This window comes from Scomber japonicus, chromosome 18, assembly GCF_027409825.1.
Source record: "Scomber japonicus isolate fScoJap1 chromosome 18, fScoJap1.pri, whole genome shotgun sequence".
Classification (NCBI taxonomy): domain Eukaryota; kingdom Metazoa; phylum Chordata; class Actinopteri; order Scombriformes; family Scombridae; genus Scomber; species Scomber japonicus.
Genome location: NC_070595.1, coordinates 23576503 through 23597814, shown reverse-complemented (window position 1 = coordinate 23597814; position 21312 = coordinate 23576503). Strand labels below are relative to the sequence as shown.

Below are 21312 nucleotides of genomic sequence, written 5' to 3'. Positions count from 1 at the left end.
TTCAACATGTGTGGGTGTATTTTTTCTATCTTTTTATGTTGAAGAAGCCACAATCCTTGCATCAGTACAGTCACTGACACAGAAATGTATATAACCAAGTAAACATACTATTTTACAGCCCAGTTCAATCAGCTACCAATTTACTTAGATTAGTCAAATGTTCTGATTGTTCAGACACACTGCATTTCTTTGATCAATATTTTCTTAAACCACAGTGATCATTCTCAAACAATCTTTTTGCTTTCAGCCTAGCTTAAAAGCAGAACAGATGATGTCTGATCCTCAGCATCTGTCAGGACTTTTAAGGCAAGGTATATTGCAGAGAGTATTTGAGCAGGACTACACTGCACAGATAAAAGCTTACATTGAAGCGATGGCAGGAGGTATTCAACCAAACAACAAATCTATCTCTTTTTTTTATATTTCGAATCAAATAAACAGAACATTCACATTTCTGTCTTAACTCCAGTAAATCTGTGCTCATTTGCAAACCCTGTCATTTAAATAACTCAAATTACATTTTAGGTGTAAAACAGCAATGATGTGTCAGAGTTGGTAGGGCACTCTCAATTATGTAATTTTTTAAATGTCCTTGGGTATGTTCACTGAGAATTTTAGATTATGCAAACAGACATTGGCTTGCATCTTATTTTGACACTTCAGAAATGTCAGAAAAACTATTAAAGCTACTAAAAATATTGATGTACAACAACACCATTAAGTGTCTGATAAGTGTTAGCAAGATGAATAAGAATCATCATGTCCAACTGAAATTAAAGTTTTTCTGTGTACTGCAGTGTACGTGTCTGCTCTGTAAATCACTTGTCCTTTGTTCTCCTTTTAAGAAAAATAATCACAAACCAAAAGCAGAAATTCATATTTTTAATTCTGTTCTGTTCTGTTATCTGTCTACAGAGCTGGAGATTTTATTTTAATACAGCAAATCAAATCTTGCATGAAGTGATAACATGGTGTTCTATTATAGGCAGAGCAGATGGTCACACTGAGCGTAATAGCATCCCGCAACACGAGAGCCAAAGAGCCGCACAACAACCCACATTGGCTTTCCTGTTAAAGTGTTCCTATTATTTAACTTCGAAACATTAACACGTCTTGTCTTGCAACTTCAGCAACATCAGTTAGCAGGCTAGACAGTTAACTAGCTGCTCAGCTGCTTGCTATTGGAAACACAAAGGAGCATTTCTGATATTTCCCTTAAATAAAAACACTGACTGCAAGTCAGTAAATGTAGAAGATAGGTTTATCTAGTCACATTTAGAAAGAAGGTACTTGTGCTGTAAGGGTGTGCTTTTTTTCTTTTCTTCTTGAAGCTTTAACAAGGTGAGACTTACTATCTAATCTGCCTCTATAGATTTCTCAAAAAAGCTGAAAGTGAAACTGAGTCGTTGTATGGAAGACACCATGAAGATGTGTGGCCAACATGATACACCAACAGAGTGACAGAAGGTAGGGAATTAACTGTTGCTTGGTTCTTACTAAAGAACCATTTCTTCCACCTCTTTACTCTTACTCTCTTACATGTGTTGTTGTGCCAGAAATGACTCCTGACAGATTTGTCTGTTTCCTCCATCGCAATGGCCAGGTTGTGGTCAATTGGATAGTTTAATAGTTCAGATTGTGTGCAGTCTGCTGAGGCTGTGTGATGTTAGTGGATCAGAGCTTTTTGACCAGCAGCTATCAGAGAAGACTTTTCTCCATCATCCTCTCTTTGTGGATTTGCTCTGGTCGGAGCTGGGCTTGTTGGCTTCAAGTTGTTCACAGGATTTTAATGCTTCTTTTCAGATGCTGATTAAAAATGGGAATTGGTCTATTTAAACTCTTCATTGGTTGTTTCTTTTGTTTCTGTAGGCTCCTTGTTACTAATTTTAGTTTGTAGGGTTTCAGTCTGGAAAGTTTTATGACATAGAGTCATTCTTCCTTTCAAAATCTTTCGAAATTAAATGGCCTAAAAGTATAATTTGTGTTCTTCACTAACATCTGGGCTTGTTCCTTTCCAGATACACTGTCAAGACTAAGTTCTGGCAGAATATTTCTTGGTAAACCAGCTGTTTTTACAATCCCTCTTTTTTGGATTTGTTTCAGGCACAGATACCTTTATTTGATAGTTGACAGACAGGAAATAATGGGAGAGAGAGGGGGGTGTGACATGCAGTACAGATCCACCAACTGGGATTTGAACTGCGTACATTGCATGCACTCTAACCGCTCAACCACCTGCGCACCTTTGTAATTCTTCTTTAGACAGGACTAGTAACATTAGAGTAGATCTGCAAGCAGAAATCAGTTATGGTGAGTATCCAACAGATGGAGACCAAGGATTGAAGAGTGAACGTGAGGCCTGCTGTTCAAATTATTCAGTGTAAACCCAATCTGACATAGTTTGCCAATGACATGATATGGAATTATGGGGCATTTAGACTGACAACAGTCCTACGTTAAAACAATGGACGGGCCATGTTGCTGCACATGCCAGTATGATCCATGAATTTCAGTAAAAGATTTATGAGTTAGATGGTTGTCATGGCAGCAATTATTTTACCTATTGTTGTGGAAATTGCGAGGCTATAAATATAGCATTGACATTCTAAAGTAACATACCAGAAATGTGTGCTTGCACATGTTTGACTTGCTCACCTTGTCAGACAATTCATTGGCAAAAGCTGAGCCAGGTTCAAGTTTTTGCTAAATGACTTAGATTTTTTGGTTGGAGGCCTCTGCGTTACCCTTGGCATTGGCTTGAATTTTGGATTTCAAGGACATACAAATCCACAGTGCATTTACTCTGAAGCCTGTAGCCTACACCATGCTGTCATCTGTGCATTTCGCTGATTTTGTGTTTTACTGAAATGTCACAGCTGATCCAAAGAGCTGACATAAATTCATACAAACCTATTTTGCGTAAATGCTTTGTCCAGCCAATCCTTTAAAATCAAAAATTGATATAACTGTTTTGCCAGACCTAATAAAAAAGAAAAAAAGAAAAGCCATGGGTGGGAAAACCCAGTACAAATAAGTTGTGTTGCAGAGTGGCTGAAGGCAAATTTGGCCAGTTTCAGTATAGCACACAATGGAAAAAACACTGCCAGTAAGACATATTTACGTCGAATCATCCATTCTCATCATTGAAGTTTTTCACACACAGACTGACGAGTAGACATAAGGGGAAACTCAGGTCAGAAAAGGGGGTTTCTTGAATTGAAAACATTTTATTAGTTAATTTACAGTTACTTTGCAAGTAAAAGTTTCTTTGGGGTTGTCATTCCCATGCTAAATATTAGACAATTCAAACACCTTACCAGAAGCAGAGTCACGTTAAAGGAAATAAGAAAAGTTAATCTGTTAAAACAGCTTCAGCTCAATGATGTGTGTGTGTGTAATGATCAGATCCAGTAAGCAGGGCATTTATGGGCTGTGACTTTTAAAGAAAACCTGTGCCAGTGTAATCAGAATTAAAAAACAGTAGGTAATCCTGAAGTAAAATGTGTTTTTTAGAGAGACAGCTGAACCTTTTAGAGCAAATGTTATACTTTCTGGTCAACCATAATAAAGTAGACACCATGAGGACAAGGTAATGATTTGGAAGAAAAACAGACTGACTACACATTAATGTTATTGTTTCTTGAGGGCATATAGATACTGTGTTCTGCAAAGGACAGCTGATGCCAGTTAAAATCTTGGGTTGTGAAAAGTGTTGACAGATGTCAAGGGGTTGTGTCAGTGTGGTGGATTTCCAGGTGTTTGTACTTGTCCTGATTGTGTGATTGCATTTTCACAGCACTTGTCACTGATGAGTATCTGAGAATGAATTTAGAGAGGTACACAGTGCCACCCAGTGGACAAATCTTATTAGATACAGCTACTGAATTGATCAGAGAGCCTCCTCTGCCTTTAATTTATGGATGAATGTTGGCAAAGTTGGATTGTGCCCTGGTTGAGAAGTTAAAATTGTTCTTAATCAGTTGATTAATCAGTTATTGGGCTCATTGGCCCTCTTCAATAGACACTGGCTGACATCAGACCTTATTTACTATATAATGTATTATATAGTGCCCTCAACAAAAATAAGTCCTGTCCATGGCACAAATACTGTGTTCTTCTGATAATCCCACAATGCATTGTGTTGCATTGTATAGTGAAAATGACCACTGTGTGACTCAGCTCCTGTCAGTGATGATGCAATATGATGATTCTTAATATTTATTTGTATTTATATAACATGAACTAATGATTCGTGAGTGTCTCAATACTCAATTTACTGCTCACTAAAGATTGGACTCTTGAGTTTCTATTGTATAGGGATTAGTGAATGAGTGAACAAGGGAGTGAATTCGGACACAGGCATTGTGACTAATTATAGCAGGAAACACGCAGGTGTCACTAATCACATTAACGATACCTGAGTTCTATTTATGTCTTGTCATGCCAGTGAGCCAGTATGCTCAGGACACTGGCTAGCACGTAGATAGAACATAGACATTATTTCATTTTCAGTTACCAGTTTCCCTGCTTTATATGTCAAAGTATATATGTGCAAAAAAGGCTTATACAGTGGAATATAATATGACTTTTCCTGGCTCATAATATTGAGTCCCAATTACAATAATCCTTTTTCACAGAGGACATTTTGACATGTAACAGTAGCAAAAGTACAGGAAAATTAATGATGGCAGGATTCCATTTCACTGCTTTGGTTTCAGGTTCCTTGCACGGGAATAGGACAGAGATATTGTTAATATTTTAGTAACATTTGGGCTTTTCCTATGACAAGTTTAATGTCTGCTGTGAAAAAGGTCTGTTGGGGCATATCTGCTGCATGTCTTAGTTAATGATAGAAATTCATATGTTGAATTAATTGTTTGCGCCAAGGTTCTAACCACCACCACTACAATCACTGTCCAACCCTCTCTGCCATCTGTGCTATTCAATCCTTTATCTATGGGATTTGTTTACAGGTTCAGGTTGTCCTCTTTACAGAACGCCAACATCTGTGCCAATTAAGTCTGGGCAGTTTGCGCCCTTAGTAATTTGATGGGTGTCAGCAGTATGTAATCAATTCAATGAGTCAAAATGCAAAATGCCTTTAAAAGGGTCAAATAGAGGCTATTGGTCACATTCACCAAAAGCAGATTTATAAGGTTACTTACTGTACAGTGTACAGGAACACTCCAGCATTTTGTGAAATATAGCTATTCGCTGTCTTACCCACAGGTTGAGAAGATTGATATTAGTATCAGTGGGATGTTCCTGGCCTAGCTTTGCACAAAGACTGGGAGCAGAAGGAAAGCAGACAGTCCATCTCTGTTAAAAGTGAAAAAATATGTTTTATAGCAACTCCAAGGCTGTTAGAAGGAGCAGTCAGCTGATGCACTGAAACTGTAATCCACCAGTGACCACTGGGAAAAGTGAGTGCACATAGCACTCGATTCAGAAATGAAATTCACTGCAGGTAAACAGACTGCAAACAAGCATTATTTTGAAGTTTGTATATTGACACATTTGTATCTACATCATGTTTCGTATGACGTCACTGTTTTAATGGCCTAATGAACTTTCTTATACCATTAAAAATATTCCAGTAAGTAGTCTTTCTAATATTTCCAAAATGTCTGTGATCAAAATCCATTATAATTTCTAATCTTACCACCCAACTCTGAACATGAGAACCAGGTATAAAAGGATATAGAGTGCTGTATGGTTTAAGGCCCTGAGGCAGAACATCATAGAAACAGTACATTAGCAATGATATACTATATAATCCATAACATGCTTTAAATGTGCTCCACTTTTGGTTTCTTGCTCGTCCCTATAATTGATGTGACATTTCTACTGATATGTGTTTCTGAACAACCTCTGACCTCTATTTTCATATATTATGGTTCCAACCACAAACCTGCAAATACTGTCCAACCCTCTATGTCACCTGAACGATTAAATAACAAATTTCACGTTTTCATAATTTGAAATTAAAATTATAGTCTCAAAGAGCTTTCAAACATATTGTCAAGTTTTTATTGTCTTCAGCATTTTCAAAAATCATATCAGAAAACAAAATGAAAAACAAACATCTATATACTGTAGTATATTAAATACATCCTAAAATGTGGCCAGAGGCTCTCTATAGAGCTGATACAGCATGCATAGATGACCAAGCCTTTAAGACATTGCTTTCTAAAATGTTTCTCTATTAGTTGCAAATCGCACACATCACAAAACCATTGATTTAGACATTAAACTTGAACTATTGCAGATTCGATTTTTATGCTGGGAAATAACTGACAAAAATCTACAGTATTGTCTACAGGTTCAGGTTGTCCTCTTTAGTGCGCACCAACATCTGTGCCAATTAAGTCTGGACAGGTTTGCCCTTAGCAATTTCATGGGTGTCAAGAGTATGTAATCAATTCAGTGAGTGAAAATACAAAATGTCTTTAAAAGGGTCAAATAGAGGCTACTGATCACATTCAACAAAGCAGTGTTTGTAAGGTTACTTAAAGGAGCACTCCAGTATTTTGTAAAATATATCTATTCGCTGTCTTACCCAGAGGTGGATGCGAAGATTGATATTAGTATCAGTGGGATGTTCCTGGCCTAGTTTTGCACAAAGACTGGGAGCAGAAGGAAAGCAGACAGTCCAGCTCTGTTAAAAGTGAAAAAAAAAGTTTTCCAGCAACTCCAAGACTGTCAGAAGGAGCAGTCAGCTGATGCATTGAAACTGTAATCAACCAGCAACCACTGGGAAAAGTGAGTGCACATAGCACATAAACAGACTGCAAACAAGCATTATTTTGAGATTTGTATATTGCTACTGATTTGCATCTACATCATGTTTTATATGATGTCGCTATTTTAATGGTCAATGAGTTTTCTGATTTTATAGTGTTCCAGTAAGTAGTCTTTTTTATTTTTCAAAATATCTGTTGTCAAAATCCATTATGAATTTTAATCTTACCACCCAACTCTGAACATAAGAAATCAGGTATTACAGGATATACAGTGTAGCATGGTTTAAGGCCCCGAGGCAGAACACCAGAGAAGCACTTTCTGATGTCAGACCTGGTACATTAACAATTATATGTAATCCATAGCATGCTTTAAATGTGCTCCCATATTGGTTTCTTGCTTGTCCCTATTATTGATGTATGGCATTTCTACTGATATTATTTGTTTCTGAACATGTGTGACCTCTATTTCCATATGTGTTACACATCTATATCAAAAATGTGTTGCATACACATTGCTCAGCATCACTGAGGTGTTTTGGACAGTGCATTTTATATGTGCCAGTCCACTTCATTTGCTACATAATGTGTTTTTATAGAAGCAGTAATTGGTCCATTAAGATACATGAAAACACTATTGGCAACAGCCATTCTGTCTTTGAAGACAATGGTGCATTACCTTTTGCTAGGAGTGACATGCTGTTCTTGTAGAACACGTCAAAGTGTTAAATGGTTTAAAAACTGTAAACAAAGATGATGGTGGTGTTGACAGAAATGACAGAAGTAAGATCCTGATAAACATAGTAGACTAAGGTCAACTAAACCAAATCAAGTTTATTATGTGACTTTTAGTGAGTGTGTTTTCCTGAAATAAACCTCAAGATGCCACACTGATTCGTCATTGTCTAGTGAATATGTGAAATTACTAAAGAAATGATGTGTCAGTCTCTTTTTGATTCATATCAATTTTTTTATTCTGTTTTTGAAGATATTTAGTCTGTTTAGTGAGTGGAATTTAGCAGCATCGGGAGGACTGAAGGTTTATTTTGTTTCCATTCATTCCATTCCATTAATTTCATTCATCTGAACAGGCTGCACAGAAAGTAAGTCAAAGGCAAAACAAATCCAGTTAGGCAGCAACACTGAATTTTCTCTCTGTTCATTCACTGATTTTTGGCTGCACTCTAAGAAATTTAATTGTCGCTTTTCTGAACTGTCTGAAAAATGTGAGTTTGGGATAGCCAATGTCTGATTCCTAATTGGTGAAATTACGCATTTTGATATATTGTTTGATGTTGGCATTGTCAAAAATTTAAAGTCAAAATTGACATTTACAAGCAAAACCACACATATGTTCTATCTAGCTAGTGTTCACTTCTTCCCAATTGAAAAACAAAAAAAAGGGATTGGGCACCTGCCAGCTAGTATAAAAATAGCAGGAAATGTTACCCAGTTAGTCCATTTCATATGAGCTGATAGAAGCAGGTCCTCCACCCTGCCTTCTTGCGCCCTCTTTGAGGACACTGATTAAAAAGGATTAGTACTCCCAAAGACAAGATGCATCAACAGTTGGACCATCACCCATAAGCGTGCCTCCCTGGTCTCCACGAAGGTACTTGCCATTGGAGCCCTTGATAGCAACACGTCCGTGCTCCAGAAACTCAAGAAAAAAATCCTCCGGCTTGTCTCCATCTGAGCACACCAGACCACTGCTCGAGACATACCAGAACTTATCATTGGTACCTGCAGAAGGATCAGTGGATTGTATATTAGCCATTTGATTAGAAAAAAATAGCATCCATTGATGTAGTAGATGGTGACACATTAAAAAGGATACAGATATATGTTGATTATTTATGTAGAAATGTATGTTGTGCATATGTGAAAACACTGACTTTTGACATTGTAAGCGCCATCGTTGAAGATCAATGAAAAAATGTCATAGACAGATCGATTTGCATTCAGGGTGTTGGAGTTCTTGTGGTGACACACAAAGCCATTCTCTCCACGGAGGATCAGCATGGGGCGGTTGATGAGTTTCATAAGAAATAATTCATCATCACCTGAAGAGAAAGACAAATACTTTTCATCTATTGTGAATAGATCATCAAAGTTATACCTCTGGCAACATTTCCAATTGAATTTTAAGCGGCTGGCCTGTAAGCACTTACCCACGGTATCGCTGACCGCTGAGAGCTGCCCATTTTTCTTTGTACACACGTACTTCCCATTGCTTGCTTTGAGTGCCACCCTCTGTCCTAGCCACTCAATGTCAAACATAGTATTGACCTCCCTGGAAATGAAAATGACATGGATGGGCAGATCGAGGGGTTCAGGGAAGAGTTATTTGAAAACATAGAAGAAAGCTCTTACTCTACAGCCTCAAGAACTACTTACACTTCTGTTGCAGTGGACTGGATCTCTCCGTGAGTCACTAAGGTCCAGTAGGATCCACCATTGGTCCTGAACGTGGACTTTTTGCTCTCCTTGTCAATCTCCATCTGGAAGGTCTCCATGTCTGTCTCCACATCCTGATTGGCTGAAATACTCACTCCTGGCGAAAAGGGAAGAAAAGACACCCTTGATAATTGGGCCTTTGTTCAATAGAAAATATGTTTTATAATGTTGCATCCTCTTGAATGTCATTTACTTTCCCAGGCATTGCCAAAGAGGCATCTTTATTTTTACACCATACAATACAGTGTGCATATTCAATGAGTCATTTAAGGCTTCATTCTCCTCATATAGGTGTCTATATATAGGCAGTAGGTGTTGTTAGGTCACATAACAATTTATTTAGCAGAAAAAGTCTTGAATGAATACCATGTATTCTCAATAATTACAGCTACAGAAACAACATAAAGTTGCTGTCCATCATTCAACACCTTCTTAGTAAAGGGTCCTAGCACAAAAGTGTTAAAATTGTTCCCTTATCTAGGGGGCATCATTACCTAAAGGAGCGACAATGTACCACTCAAAAAAGTATAGTTCTTTAACATGGTGTTGCTTAATGGCTCCTGCTGGGCAGATGATCCTCTAATTTGTGATGTTATCTAAGAATCCAAGGGCACTTTCAAGTGAAATACCAAGGCTTACTTGACACAATGACCCACTTGTCATGGTTACCTTCATGGATTTATGGCATTTACTAATACTTGACATCATGGTGTAACTAACAAACTGGCATTTTGTGAAATTTGAATGCAGGTTTCTTTAGATGTTTATATTTTACTTATAACTTTCAAGTCAATGGGTGTTTTATAGAATTTGGACAGACCATCCCTTCAAATAACTAAACTGCCTTTTAAACATCAGTAAGCCCTGGATTTTCTCATGTCTTACTTTTAGATTCTTCTGTAGACGACCTGTGATCTGCTTTGCATATGCTATAAAAACCAACTTTGCAACTAAGGCTAAACCCAAACACAGCACAACATTCTGAATTTCCATCTTTTCTGACTGTCTGCCAGTTAGTATCCTGCTCTCTAAACCTGAGTGCCTCACTTGCAGCCATCATGGTGTTATATAGTTAATCCACATGTATTAACTCTGTCTGGTGGGGTGTGTCAGGTGGGAGAGAATACACAGACACATATAACTGAACTGTGTCTGCTGTAGTTCAAATTAGATGCCACAGAAATATCCTTCAACCTTTCTCTTAAGCCTGTTACAACCCTAATCCCCCACAGTCACCCCTCCACCCTTCCTGTTCATTCGCTTGCTGTAATTCCCTCAGTGGTGAAATGCAAATCTGTACTGCAGGGCCCACTAAGCAGCTTTCAGTGCCTTGTTCCTGAAAAACATGGATCTGCCACAAGGCCAAACGCTACAGTTAAAAGTTGTATTCTCTGCTTTACATTAAGAGGTTCCAGGTTGTTGAAATATTGCCCTGATTGTGACCTTTTCAGTGCTGAATATTATTCATGCATACACATAATGAGTACTACATTCTAAAATCAGTTTAAGAACCTCACCCCTTTGCTTTAATATTTAATGTGCGTTGTACAGCTAGTTTACAACTTCCTCAGAAAATATGTCTTTCAATAAAGCTCATAAGAACTGTCATTTGTTTTAATTAGCTCTTTAAAGTTTTTAAAAGCGGAAAGAGAATACTTTTTTTCTCATGTCCTTCCTTGTCTATATGGGACAGGTCAGATCACATTTAGTAAGCCGACAAGAGGCCTTGTAAATGCAGTGTAGCTTCTTTTTTTTTGCTGCAACCTCATTGCCACACTGGCCCACTATAGATTCACATAATTTAGCATACTTCACTCGATGGGTGACAGTAAAGAGAGTAAAGAGCGAGTGGATGCAAGGCTTAAAGTCCATTGATGGTAATTGACACCCATGGGTCACAGATCTGCCCCGGAGTCATTTGCACGCTGCTTAATCTTCAATGGACACACAGTGAAAATGACAAAGCCCATTACCACAATTACCTCCACAGTATGGCTGACAACCATTCTGGGTACAGCATGTGGACAAGACAGGCAGGGCTTTCTCTCACTAGCTTGTAAATGTTACTGTTTTGCCTTTTTAGTTAATGTAATGTAACTGTAAAGGTTAAATATATCAAAGATATTTCAAGTTTATTTTAATGCTTCCTTACTTTAAAGTGTGATATTTGCATTCACTTTCACAGTGCACTGCTGCACTCAATAGCATACACTGTATTCTTCTTTGTTAAAAGGCCCACCATGAACTCTGTGCTATGTTACTTAGCAGTTTTACAAATACTATGGTTAGTCTTGTAGCTAACCTCCAATACCTAAAACATGCCAAATACAACTATCTTTTTATCCGTCCCATTCTAACAGCCTCCTAGAATACTGAACTGAATCTTGGAGGACTACTGATCTGAAATTGTCAGTACTGAAAAATTAAAACATAGTGCACTGCTTTTTTGCCACTCTTAAGGTCTAATCTAGCCTCTCATGCTAACAGTGTAAGACTTAGGACAGCTCCATAATCACTGCAAAATCATAGTCGAGCAAATTGTTCCTCTTTTTGTAAAAGGAGATGCATTAACCATGGTGGTATATTCAAAATGTATTTTCCTAAGTGGGAACAGCAACTTATCATGAAGCCTCTTCTCTTCTAATAGTTCTAGCTACAGTATCAGTCAAAAGTTTGGACATACTTTCTCAGTCTTGCGACTGGGAAGGTATGTCTTAACCTTTGACTCGTATTTCGCTTACTTATTCGCAATATTGTTTTCATGTCACCATGAAGACAGCTTTTCATTGCCTCACTCTCAGATTATATATTGAAGTTTTCTTTTTAATGTATTGTATTTGCAAACAACCACATATCCTTCTATAATGACTTAAAACAGTAAAAGTCATGTCTGCTTTTAAACTCTTCTGTGCTTTTACTACTGAAAGAGCTCATAAGTATAGCACTCTAGTTAATTGTTTGTATGAAATTATTCGATTTAAGGAAATTACAGATCTCTTTTTTGTATCACAGACTGATTACCTTGCTTGACCGAGACAAATCTTTTATTGGCAGCTTGAAAAACTACTTGTGGATGACTCTCCTCAAGGTCAAACAGCTCATCCTTTCCAGGCTTGGAGCATCGGCCAGATCGCAGCGTTCCTGTAGGACCCACTGGGGACAGATATTTGCCATCACAGTCCTTAAAGGCTAGCTTGCCAGATTTCAGCTCCAATGTGAAACTGGTATTATTGGTGTTCTCCTTCACCAGTTTGCCATCATTTCTGAGGAAACGGCTATCACAGGTCTTCAGGCTGTACTTGCCGTCTTGGTACACCAAGGTGACCAGAGAGTCCACTCCCCAGGGAATGTTGCTGTCCACTGAGATCTCTCCTTCTGAAGAAGACAGATGGGCATAGCGCTTTCGTGCCACACTGAGCAGGCTGGCTTGTGGGTGCAAAGCCAAATGAACGGCCCACAGCTCTTGTTCCCCAATGGCCTGAGCAAAGCAGGACAGGTAATCAGCCGAACCTCCAAAGTAACGCAAGTAAGGCTCTGATTGGAGTGCCCAACGGCCATCTGACTGGGGTACAATAAGGAAACGGCAGTCAGGCTCAGGCTTCTCTGCTCCACATTGCATCTTCCCATCTTTGTCAGACGCCAAATAGCGTCCCAGGTGGCTTCTAAGGAACACTACTTGGCCATCTTGCTCGTCCTGCTCCAAGGTCCAAATCTGTTTCTTCTTCATACTGATGCCTGAAGCGTTCACCTTGAAGCCAAAGGCCTCTGCTGTCAGATAGCGGTTTTCATAGTTGATGAGGCCAAACTGCAGCTTCAGGGCCCTGTTAATTCCGTTTGTGGGCATGCTTGACCAGGCCACACGTTACGATTGCAAGTTAAGAGGTTTAGGACAAACAAGGGAAAGGGTAATGATGGAAAGCAGACATGGGACTAAAAGCAGAAATGAAATGCTTGATTTCTCGCCTTCTTCCGTCTCCCAAGTCGTAAATTAGCTCCAGTTATCTCCTTGATGGGTTGTTTTGTGTTCCTTCCTTCTCCTGTCACTTTCTCTCTCTCCCCAGAGGGTTTGCGCAGTCACTTGCTCTCAGTTCCTTAATGAGTTAGGATTAAAATCAGCAGGACACAGCACCTCAATCCAACAAGCCGCTGACGTCACATACCAGTGCACCAACCACAAATCTCCCCTCCTCCCTCGCCTTCTCTGGTACAAACTCAGTACAGCTACATTCGCTATCTCTTCCATATCTTCCATTTACTCTCATTTCTTCCTTTTCTTCTCTGTTCTTGTCATTCTTCCCTTTTACTCCCACGGACACACTCATTTGTCAACCTCACCCCCTGGTGGTTCTCACTCACATATTTAGGGACATATACTAACAGGCATATATAAAGCCATCCTACTCTTGGATTATCCTTTGCTTTGATCTTCTGGTGAGCCACAGCCTAATTGGAAAATGTCCAGGGAGAAAAGGTTGCTCACCACAGCTTCTCCCTTTTCAAACTGATTTTGTGTATGATTGAGTTTGTCGTGTCGGTTTGTGTAAATATAAGCACTACTTGAATAATATTTTCTACCCACGAATAAGCAAGCTCCTTGTTAAAGACTTGATGTAAAGATTAAAATTGTATTCACAAAGAGCTTCTTTCAGATTGCACTGGACCAGGGTTAATGTACATGGCTTACTGATTTGGAAGCATTTTCTTAATTTCCAAAGTACTACAAAGGCTTCTTTATGAAAGTATGCTACATGCAGTTTCTACATTGCAACATTATGTGTGCTCTGAGTCTTCAGATATATTTAAATTTGTGAAGTCAGTGAGCTTAGCTGAGAGGAATTTGAATAGCACACATTTGAATGAACTTGCATGGCCCATTTGCCTTACCTTCACTCCCACTTTGGTTGATTCTCAACCTTGTTCTTTCTAATCCTTCCAGACCCATTTCTGTTATTCTATGTGTCAATTGGTAAGAGGGGATGCAACTCCATGCCCCATGACCTTTGTCACAGTGCAAATTAAGATCAACCTTTGTAAGAGCATTACCACTCTCTTTCACTAAGGTTCCTGGGTTTGTTGAGGGTCATACCAAAGAGATCTGTATAATGTACATCCCAAACCCACAAAACTGTGTGATTTAAACTACAGCGTAGCACAAAATACGTAGGCTGTTATTTACTTAACACTTTGTAATGTCAAGTGCTCTGAACTATAAGCCTTGACAGTTCTGAGTGATTAGCAAAATGATCCCAGAACACCATGGGGTTAACACTTTAATGTTAATATTAGTACAAAGGTTAGTTTTAGTCCAATGCTAAATATAAGATGTTTGTGGAGAATAAATAAACATAGGCTACATAGGATATTGCTGTGTGTATAGTAGTTAAAGCACCATGTCCTTTTCATTGGGGTTAGACTTTCACTGTCATACAGGGTGAGGAGCTCAATATCCAGAAGGAGCCTTTCGCAGAACCACTGCAGTTACTTGTTGAGAGGAGCCAGTTTAGGTGGTTCAGGCATCTAATCAGGATACTTCTTAGACCCATTTCTATTAAGGTATTCCAGGCTAACTGGTGACCCAGAGCACATTAGGAGTGTAAAGGTTGAGTTACACTAAACAATGAATTAGTTTGTATGTGTTGTCAGGCCATGTCTGAAGTCAAAAGATGGCATAAGAAGACTGCCGGTCTGTTCTTATGTGTAAATGGTGTGATTAAAAAGTCAAACAATGAAGCCCTTCGAACCTTTCGATTAACCCCAACCGTTCCATCATCAGATTTATTTTGTGAACTTTATTTTTGATGTGTTTCCACCATATGGTCACTGGGTGGCAGCATTGTCATCTACCAGTCATTTACTATTACAGATTAAATCAATTGTCATTGAGATCTCGACAAATTCACTACAATGGCAGCCTACAATTGAAATACTTTTCAGGGTGCTATCGTAGAAAGGATCCTAAATTCATTAATCTGATGTTTGACATCTATTCATCCACCAAAATGTGTTCATTCCCATAGTTGAATTGTACGTATTAGGCTATTAATGACGTAATATAATATACATGGCCAATAGTAGGCCTATTGTGTAATTTAAAACCTACAATTGCTTACTCCACCTATTATACCTGGCAGTCCATGCTAATAGAATATTTTGCCAATACCAGATGTATCTGAGAAAAAAATGCAGTAGCAAAATTTCAGAAAGTGGTACTTACCAGTCATGGGGGCTACTCTACAGTACGAGATCACTTTAGTAATCTGGATGTAGAAAATTGTAGTGGGATGCCTGCATCACAAAAGTGATTGCTTGTAATTTGTGAAACAGGGGTGTTTACCTGGTGGGGCACTAACAAAAGACATTACTGAGCTGCATAATGAAACGTTTATTATTGGAATTGTTTGTTTTGCTCAAATTATTTTCTTTAAAAATAGGTTTTAAATACTTTATATTATCACATTTGCTGGACAATTTAGTGACTTTCACTAATTCTTTGTGGTAAAATCATTATTGCTGTAATTTAAATAGTGCAGCCACATAACTTTTCCTGCATGCCTGCAGCAGTAGTTCTATGGTTTGAAGAATTGATTCATGTCCAGTAGATGTCAGTGTTGACTATACATTTTTACTTAGTTTTTCAATCACTAATTTGAATTCTGAAAAGAATCATTCATTTCTCACACTTCCTCATAGAAAGTAATTGCTTGGCTGGTTGGACACAAAACAACACTTGATTTAATTCATGATCCAGTACAGCAAATAGGTATTGGTTAGAATCTTTGCTGGTTCTTGTTTTCTCTTCCTGAATTGGACAGAGCCTCATCCAATCCATATGCTTGTGTATCCAAATATTAATTTAATCAAAACAAGGTCTTCAGACCTATTTTGTCAACAAACAATAAACCCAGTCATTGTTTTTAGAACGTTGTATATTACAGTATCTTGGCCATTTATCTTAAATTACTATTATTATTTTTTAATATATATATAATTTTATTTTTTACATGGTAGCAAAATCATGGGATATATTATCACAAAAAAATTAATGAATAATGAACAAGCAACATATGGCACTGTAAACACATTTGATGTAAGACAGAATGACACAGTATGAGCAATATTGTGGTGAATCATGTGGAAAGGAAAATATGAAGGGATTTGCCATATGATTTGTACATTATAAAGTGATTTACTTGCTTTTTCTTGCAACCACAAAAGAAGAAAGCAAATTGTTGTGGCGATGTACAGTGCTGTCACTATGCACTATGCATATGCCATGTGTCTCTAATGATGAAGCTAATATTGAACTAATGAGGACACTCTCTCTTATGTCCTTCTGGTGCTCCCACCGCCTTGTAAGTCTGGGTTGCCTGGCACTCTGGGAACCTTATGAGCAATAACTTTACATCATTTTAACTGTAAAGGTCCAGTTGCCATGCCAAATTGCATATTGTGGCTTAAATGTCTTAAATGTTCCTCATTCACTCTCTTTCATTGTGCCATATTCCCTGCTGGAGTTACTACTTAAAAAGGAAGTCAGAAAGAATAATAAAAAACCTTAGCTGTTTGCTGTCAGAGAAATGGGTGCATTTGGGGGTGGGGGGTGGGGGGGGGGGGGGTGTCAGTGGAAGGCATTGGTTCCTTGCAAACACACAGGGATATGCATGTGGACACAAGTACACAAACTGCATATATGCACTCACACAGATCAAATGTTGAGCTGAGGTCTCCCCCTAGGGCATGAACATGGATTAATGTGCCCAGCCCGATTATTTCATTTACAACTGTCCTGGACCTTTTCAGATAAGACCATTTTTCAGGTTGCCATCCATTAGCACCTTTAGACTGCAGCTATTAGCCTGCCAAGCACTCAGAGCGGCATTTAAAGGGACAGCAACCTCCCTGTTTAGCTTGCATTGTAAAGTGTTTTAAGGAGAGGAGTCAAGGCTGTCTAGTTCCATATTTAGCCTAACTTGCTACAGAAAGACTAAGGTGCAAAAGTTTTAAATAATCCAAAAAATGACACCTTGGTTACCCCAGAAAAATCCATTATGAATATGAAGCAGAAAAATCCGTTATGAATATGAAGACAGTATAATCATCACAATAAAATAATCCACCAAATCAGGTGATTCAGGCTCAGTTTCTGACTAGTTCAATATTATCTTTTAAACAGTGATTGTGATCAGGCTAAACTCATTGCAGTTTCTCCTATAGGGGTTGTGTCCTTGAAGTGGCTGAGGGTTCATAAAATCATAACTGTATAACTAGCACCTTCTCCGCTCTTGTCCTATATACAGTACACTGGTCCAAAAATGTCCTTTCTTTGGTCTCTTCTGCCCCTGTGGGACTCTCCTGCTGCCCCCTCTAAAACCATCAGAGGAAAACGGTCCGTGAGATCTGCAGTAAAAGTAGAATGTAAAATGGCTGCATTGGCTGAGATTCTCCTTCCTCAGCAGCTTGGTGCTCACTGACCCCATTAATCCAGGTGTTCATTCATCTACAGGACGATCTTCCCACAGACTGCTAACGGCTCACCCCACTGTGTTTGCCCAGCCCCAACTCAGCCCCAACTCAGCCCGGCCCCAGCCCTCTCACTCCTGCTCTACCCAGTGTAATGGGGGCTACCAATGAGCTAAGTATGGGTTGCCATATAAATGAGCCTTGGTAAATGTCAAGCCTTTTAATTCTCAGTTGTAATGCCACATTTGTTTTGTAGGCTGTCATTTGTTTTTAGAGTGTGCCAAACTTGTTAAACCACCCCCCCTCCTCCTCTTTTTCCATGGAGTGAAGACAGAGAACTGGTCATGCAGAGAGAGAAGGTGGTATAACTTAATTGGAGGTTACGTTGCTGTCAGTGCAATACATTATTGACAAAGATGCCAAGAGTCTCAGGGAAAGCAGCCTGTAAATAGGTAAGCAATAAAAGCAGTTTCTCATTGATTAAACTGCAGTCTGGTGGACACCCTGTTTTGCTATGTGAACACTGCGCCCTTGTTTGGATGCAGACAGAGTGAGTTTTAAGGGACAGAAGCGCTAAAGTTAATGCCATCCCTTACAGACTGGCACTAGCTAAGGCCTTTTATATAAAGAGAGTGATCATGTGAATAACAATGACAGGTATTTATGTCTATCTATACAAATGTGCTTGGGTGTGAGCTAATGTCAGAGGATGTGAGCTTGCATGATCACTTTCCTTGTGTCTGTTTTTTGGTTACGCCTGTACATGCAGTGCAAGTAATTTATGTGCAAAAACATATGTTTCAGGGTCTCCACATGTTGGTCTGTTCACTCAAAGGTTTATAAGATCTGCTTCTTAAAGAGCCAGACATACATCGTACTGCATTTCTCCTCCCTCACTTTTTACTGCATTCCCACACGCAGAGATTGTAAAAGAGAGTGATTTACACACAAGTGAATAAATACTGTGGGTTGGCGATACAGTCTTTGCGCTATACCCCTCCCATGCTGATTCGAAAGCTTCAGTTGGTCCTGGGTTCTTTTAAGAGGGTCAGAGGGGCGTGTTTGTTTAGCGTCCCAGGGAAAATCTGTTAGCAGGGTTGTTAGTACAGTAGCCAGAGGGTAAGAAAGGAGGAATAATCTAAAACATACAAGATGTTTTTCATCTGGGTATAGACAGGGATTATAACTGAAATGTAATTAAAATAAAATCACCTGTTTTGTCATGTAAGACAGTTAGGTATGGGGATCAAAGCTTTGATGGCTGCTCATAGCAACAGGTGAGGTCAAATTTGGTGCTGATAGCTAATGAAACTGGCTAGAAGACAGCATTTTAGGCCAGCAGTTGGAACAGAGGGGACAATGTGTGGGTGGAAGAGAGTGATAAAGAAAGGAGAGGGAGCCCTTATTATGTAGTGTGAACTCAGCCAAGCTGTATATCCAACGTCTGTCTCCATAAGCCCTGAGCACTTGCTATGTGTTCATCTACACAGAGAGATGCCATTTGTCCTAACACACACACACACACACACACACACACACACACACACACACACACACACACACACACACACACACACACACACAGAAACACATACACAGAAACACACAGTAACATAACACACATGCATTCTCCTCAAACAGACTACCATAGCTTGTCTGACAAATTGAGCACATTTGTTCACTGGAGAAATTTTCATTGAGCAACTGGGTCTTCTCTGCGTCTCCTGTTGTTTCTCATTCAGAGGTTTCCTCCCCGCTTTCCCCGTCTGTGGGTAGATTGTTTACAGCAGGAAGTGCCTGGCATCCTCTCACTTGGCATTGGGAGATAGTGACTTGGCTGGTGCTGGTAGCCCAACATCATTCACAGTCCCAGTGCCTGCTTCAATGTAATTCATGTGCTATTGGGAGACATCCTTACCGGAATAGAGAGCATTTTTGTTGATTATTCCGTCTGTTTTTGATTACATCCTGGCTGGCCTCGGAGAGCTAGCGGACAATTTAGCTATCATTCCTAGATTGGTTAATGGGGCCCTGGCTGGAGGTTTACGTTGGGGTTCAAAACAGTGGGTTGGCAGAGATTTTCGGTTGTTACAGCAATGATTACTGCTTAGAAATGTTTGTGTTGTAGTTCTCTTCCATGTGTGTGTGCAGACATAAGAGTTTGTGTGAAAGAGCTATAAGTCATTAGATGTTTAATCCATAGCCTGACTGTTTTACCAGGCCAGTTCCTGTTGTTTAACCAGCTGCGCTGTCCTTGTGAAGGAACTGATGAAGAGCCAGTTAACTCAAAGTTAAGAAATTGTCAGGAGACTGGTAAGTCTTTCACAGGAACATGTATTAAAGTTTATTTGAGGAGAACAGAATTACAGTAGAAGTGAAAATACTGTGTAATGCTAAATTCTGCCATCTTCTTCCTGACAATAGAATTTACTTTACTCATCTATGCCTCTTTTGGGTATTGACCTATAAAAAAGACACTACACTATCTATACTACTGTCAAAGTCACATAGTCTGTACACAGGTCACATGCAATCCATTCTAAGAGGAGACCAGTCTGACCGTCTGCACAAAGCACAGCATATCTCCACCTGACCTTGGTTACCATAGGACACATCCAGCCTTATCAAGACAGCTGCTTATCCCAGCCAACCTCACCAGGCAGAGAGATCAACCGCCCTGAAAGAGACAGGTCATGACCTACTGCTCAAGATGGAAAATGACCATAGAATTACCATGGAAACACAAATAATCCCCCCAGAGATCCCCTCTTTTTGATTGTGAGATCAGACTTAATTACCTTTACCTTAAAAATAAGTAAGGAACACCATGGGAATTGAAGTTATAATTTATCATAAACATTTCACAAAACAAGTAAATATGTAAATCACCATCAGCAATAAAAAATAATCAATATTCAATAATGTTATGCATTAATTTCAAACAAATGCCAATTATAGCCAACATCATTTTTACCATCTATAATAACTAATGACAATCAAACAGACACATCAGGATCATCAATACTAATTTAAGATAATTAGAATGTGTGTCATTATGTAAACACATTAATCGTCACACATCAAGCAACACCTACTCTCTCCGCCAACATTGGTACGATCACACAATGCAATATAAATCATATAAAACATTTCAGAACTTCAATATAAGCCTGATGTAATATTGATAGAACATAGAAGATTTTCTCTAAATCTGAATGACTTCTTAACTGGTAATAATTTGCTAATAATAGTTCTTAGATATTAGCATGAAAACACTACCTCCTGATTTAAAAAGCTTAAACTGGCAATTTAAGGCCTATAATCATTGTTAAGAATGCAAGGTGAAGACAGTAAACTCCAGTAAAAACTTGAAAACAGTACAAATTAAACAAGAATCATTATATTGTTCTCATGTTCTGTTCTCCAAAGTAATCAATTAATTTACACACAGACGTCATCATAATTTACACATTGTAGAGTCTTCAACTCACACAGTACATGAGCACAGTAGAGGGTCACCACCATGGATAGCGTACTAGCAGCTAGCTGGTTGAATATCCTGTGGTTGGCAATAAAGTCTCTTATGTCCCATTATCAGAGCAGGACTGTCAAACACATTCATCTTCAGACAATTTATCATCAAACGGATAACCTG

General features: G+C 38.9%; 1 protein-coding gene across 2 annotated transcripts; it reads right to left on the bottom strand.

The window, feature by feature from the left end:
• Positions 1–8277: 8277 nt before the first annotated feature.
• fscn2a (fascin actin-bundling protein 2a, retinal) lies at positions 8278–13041 on the bottom strand. Of its 2 annotated transcripts, XM_053338702.1 has the most exons (5): positions 12219–13041; positions 9138–9294; positions 8912–9033; positions 8636–8803; positions 8278–8483 (listed from the first exon to the last, which is right to left on the bottom strand). In XM_053338702.1, exons 1-5 carry the CDS (start codon positions 13039–13041, stop codon positions 8278–8280), a joined length of 1476 nt encoding a protein of 491 aa, XP_053194677.1. The 2 variants fall into 2 exon arrangements, with proteins under 2 accessions (XP_053194677.1, XP_053194676.1); XM_053338701.1 differs by having other exon boundaries at positions 8636–9033.
• Positions 13042–21312: the final 8271 nt, after the last annotated feature.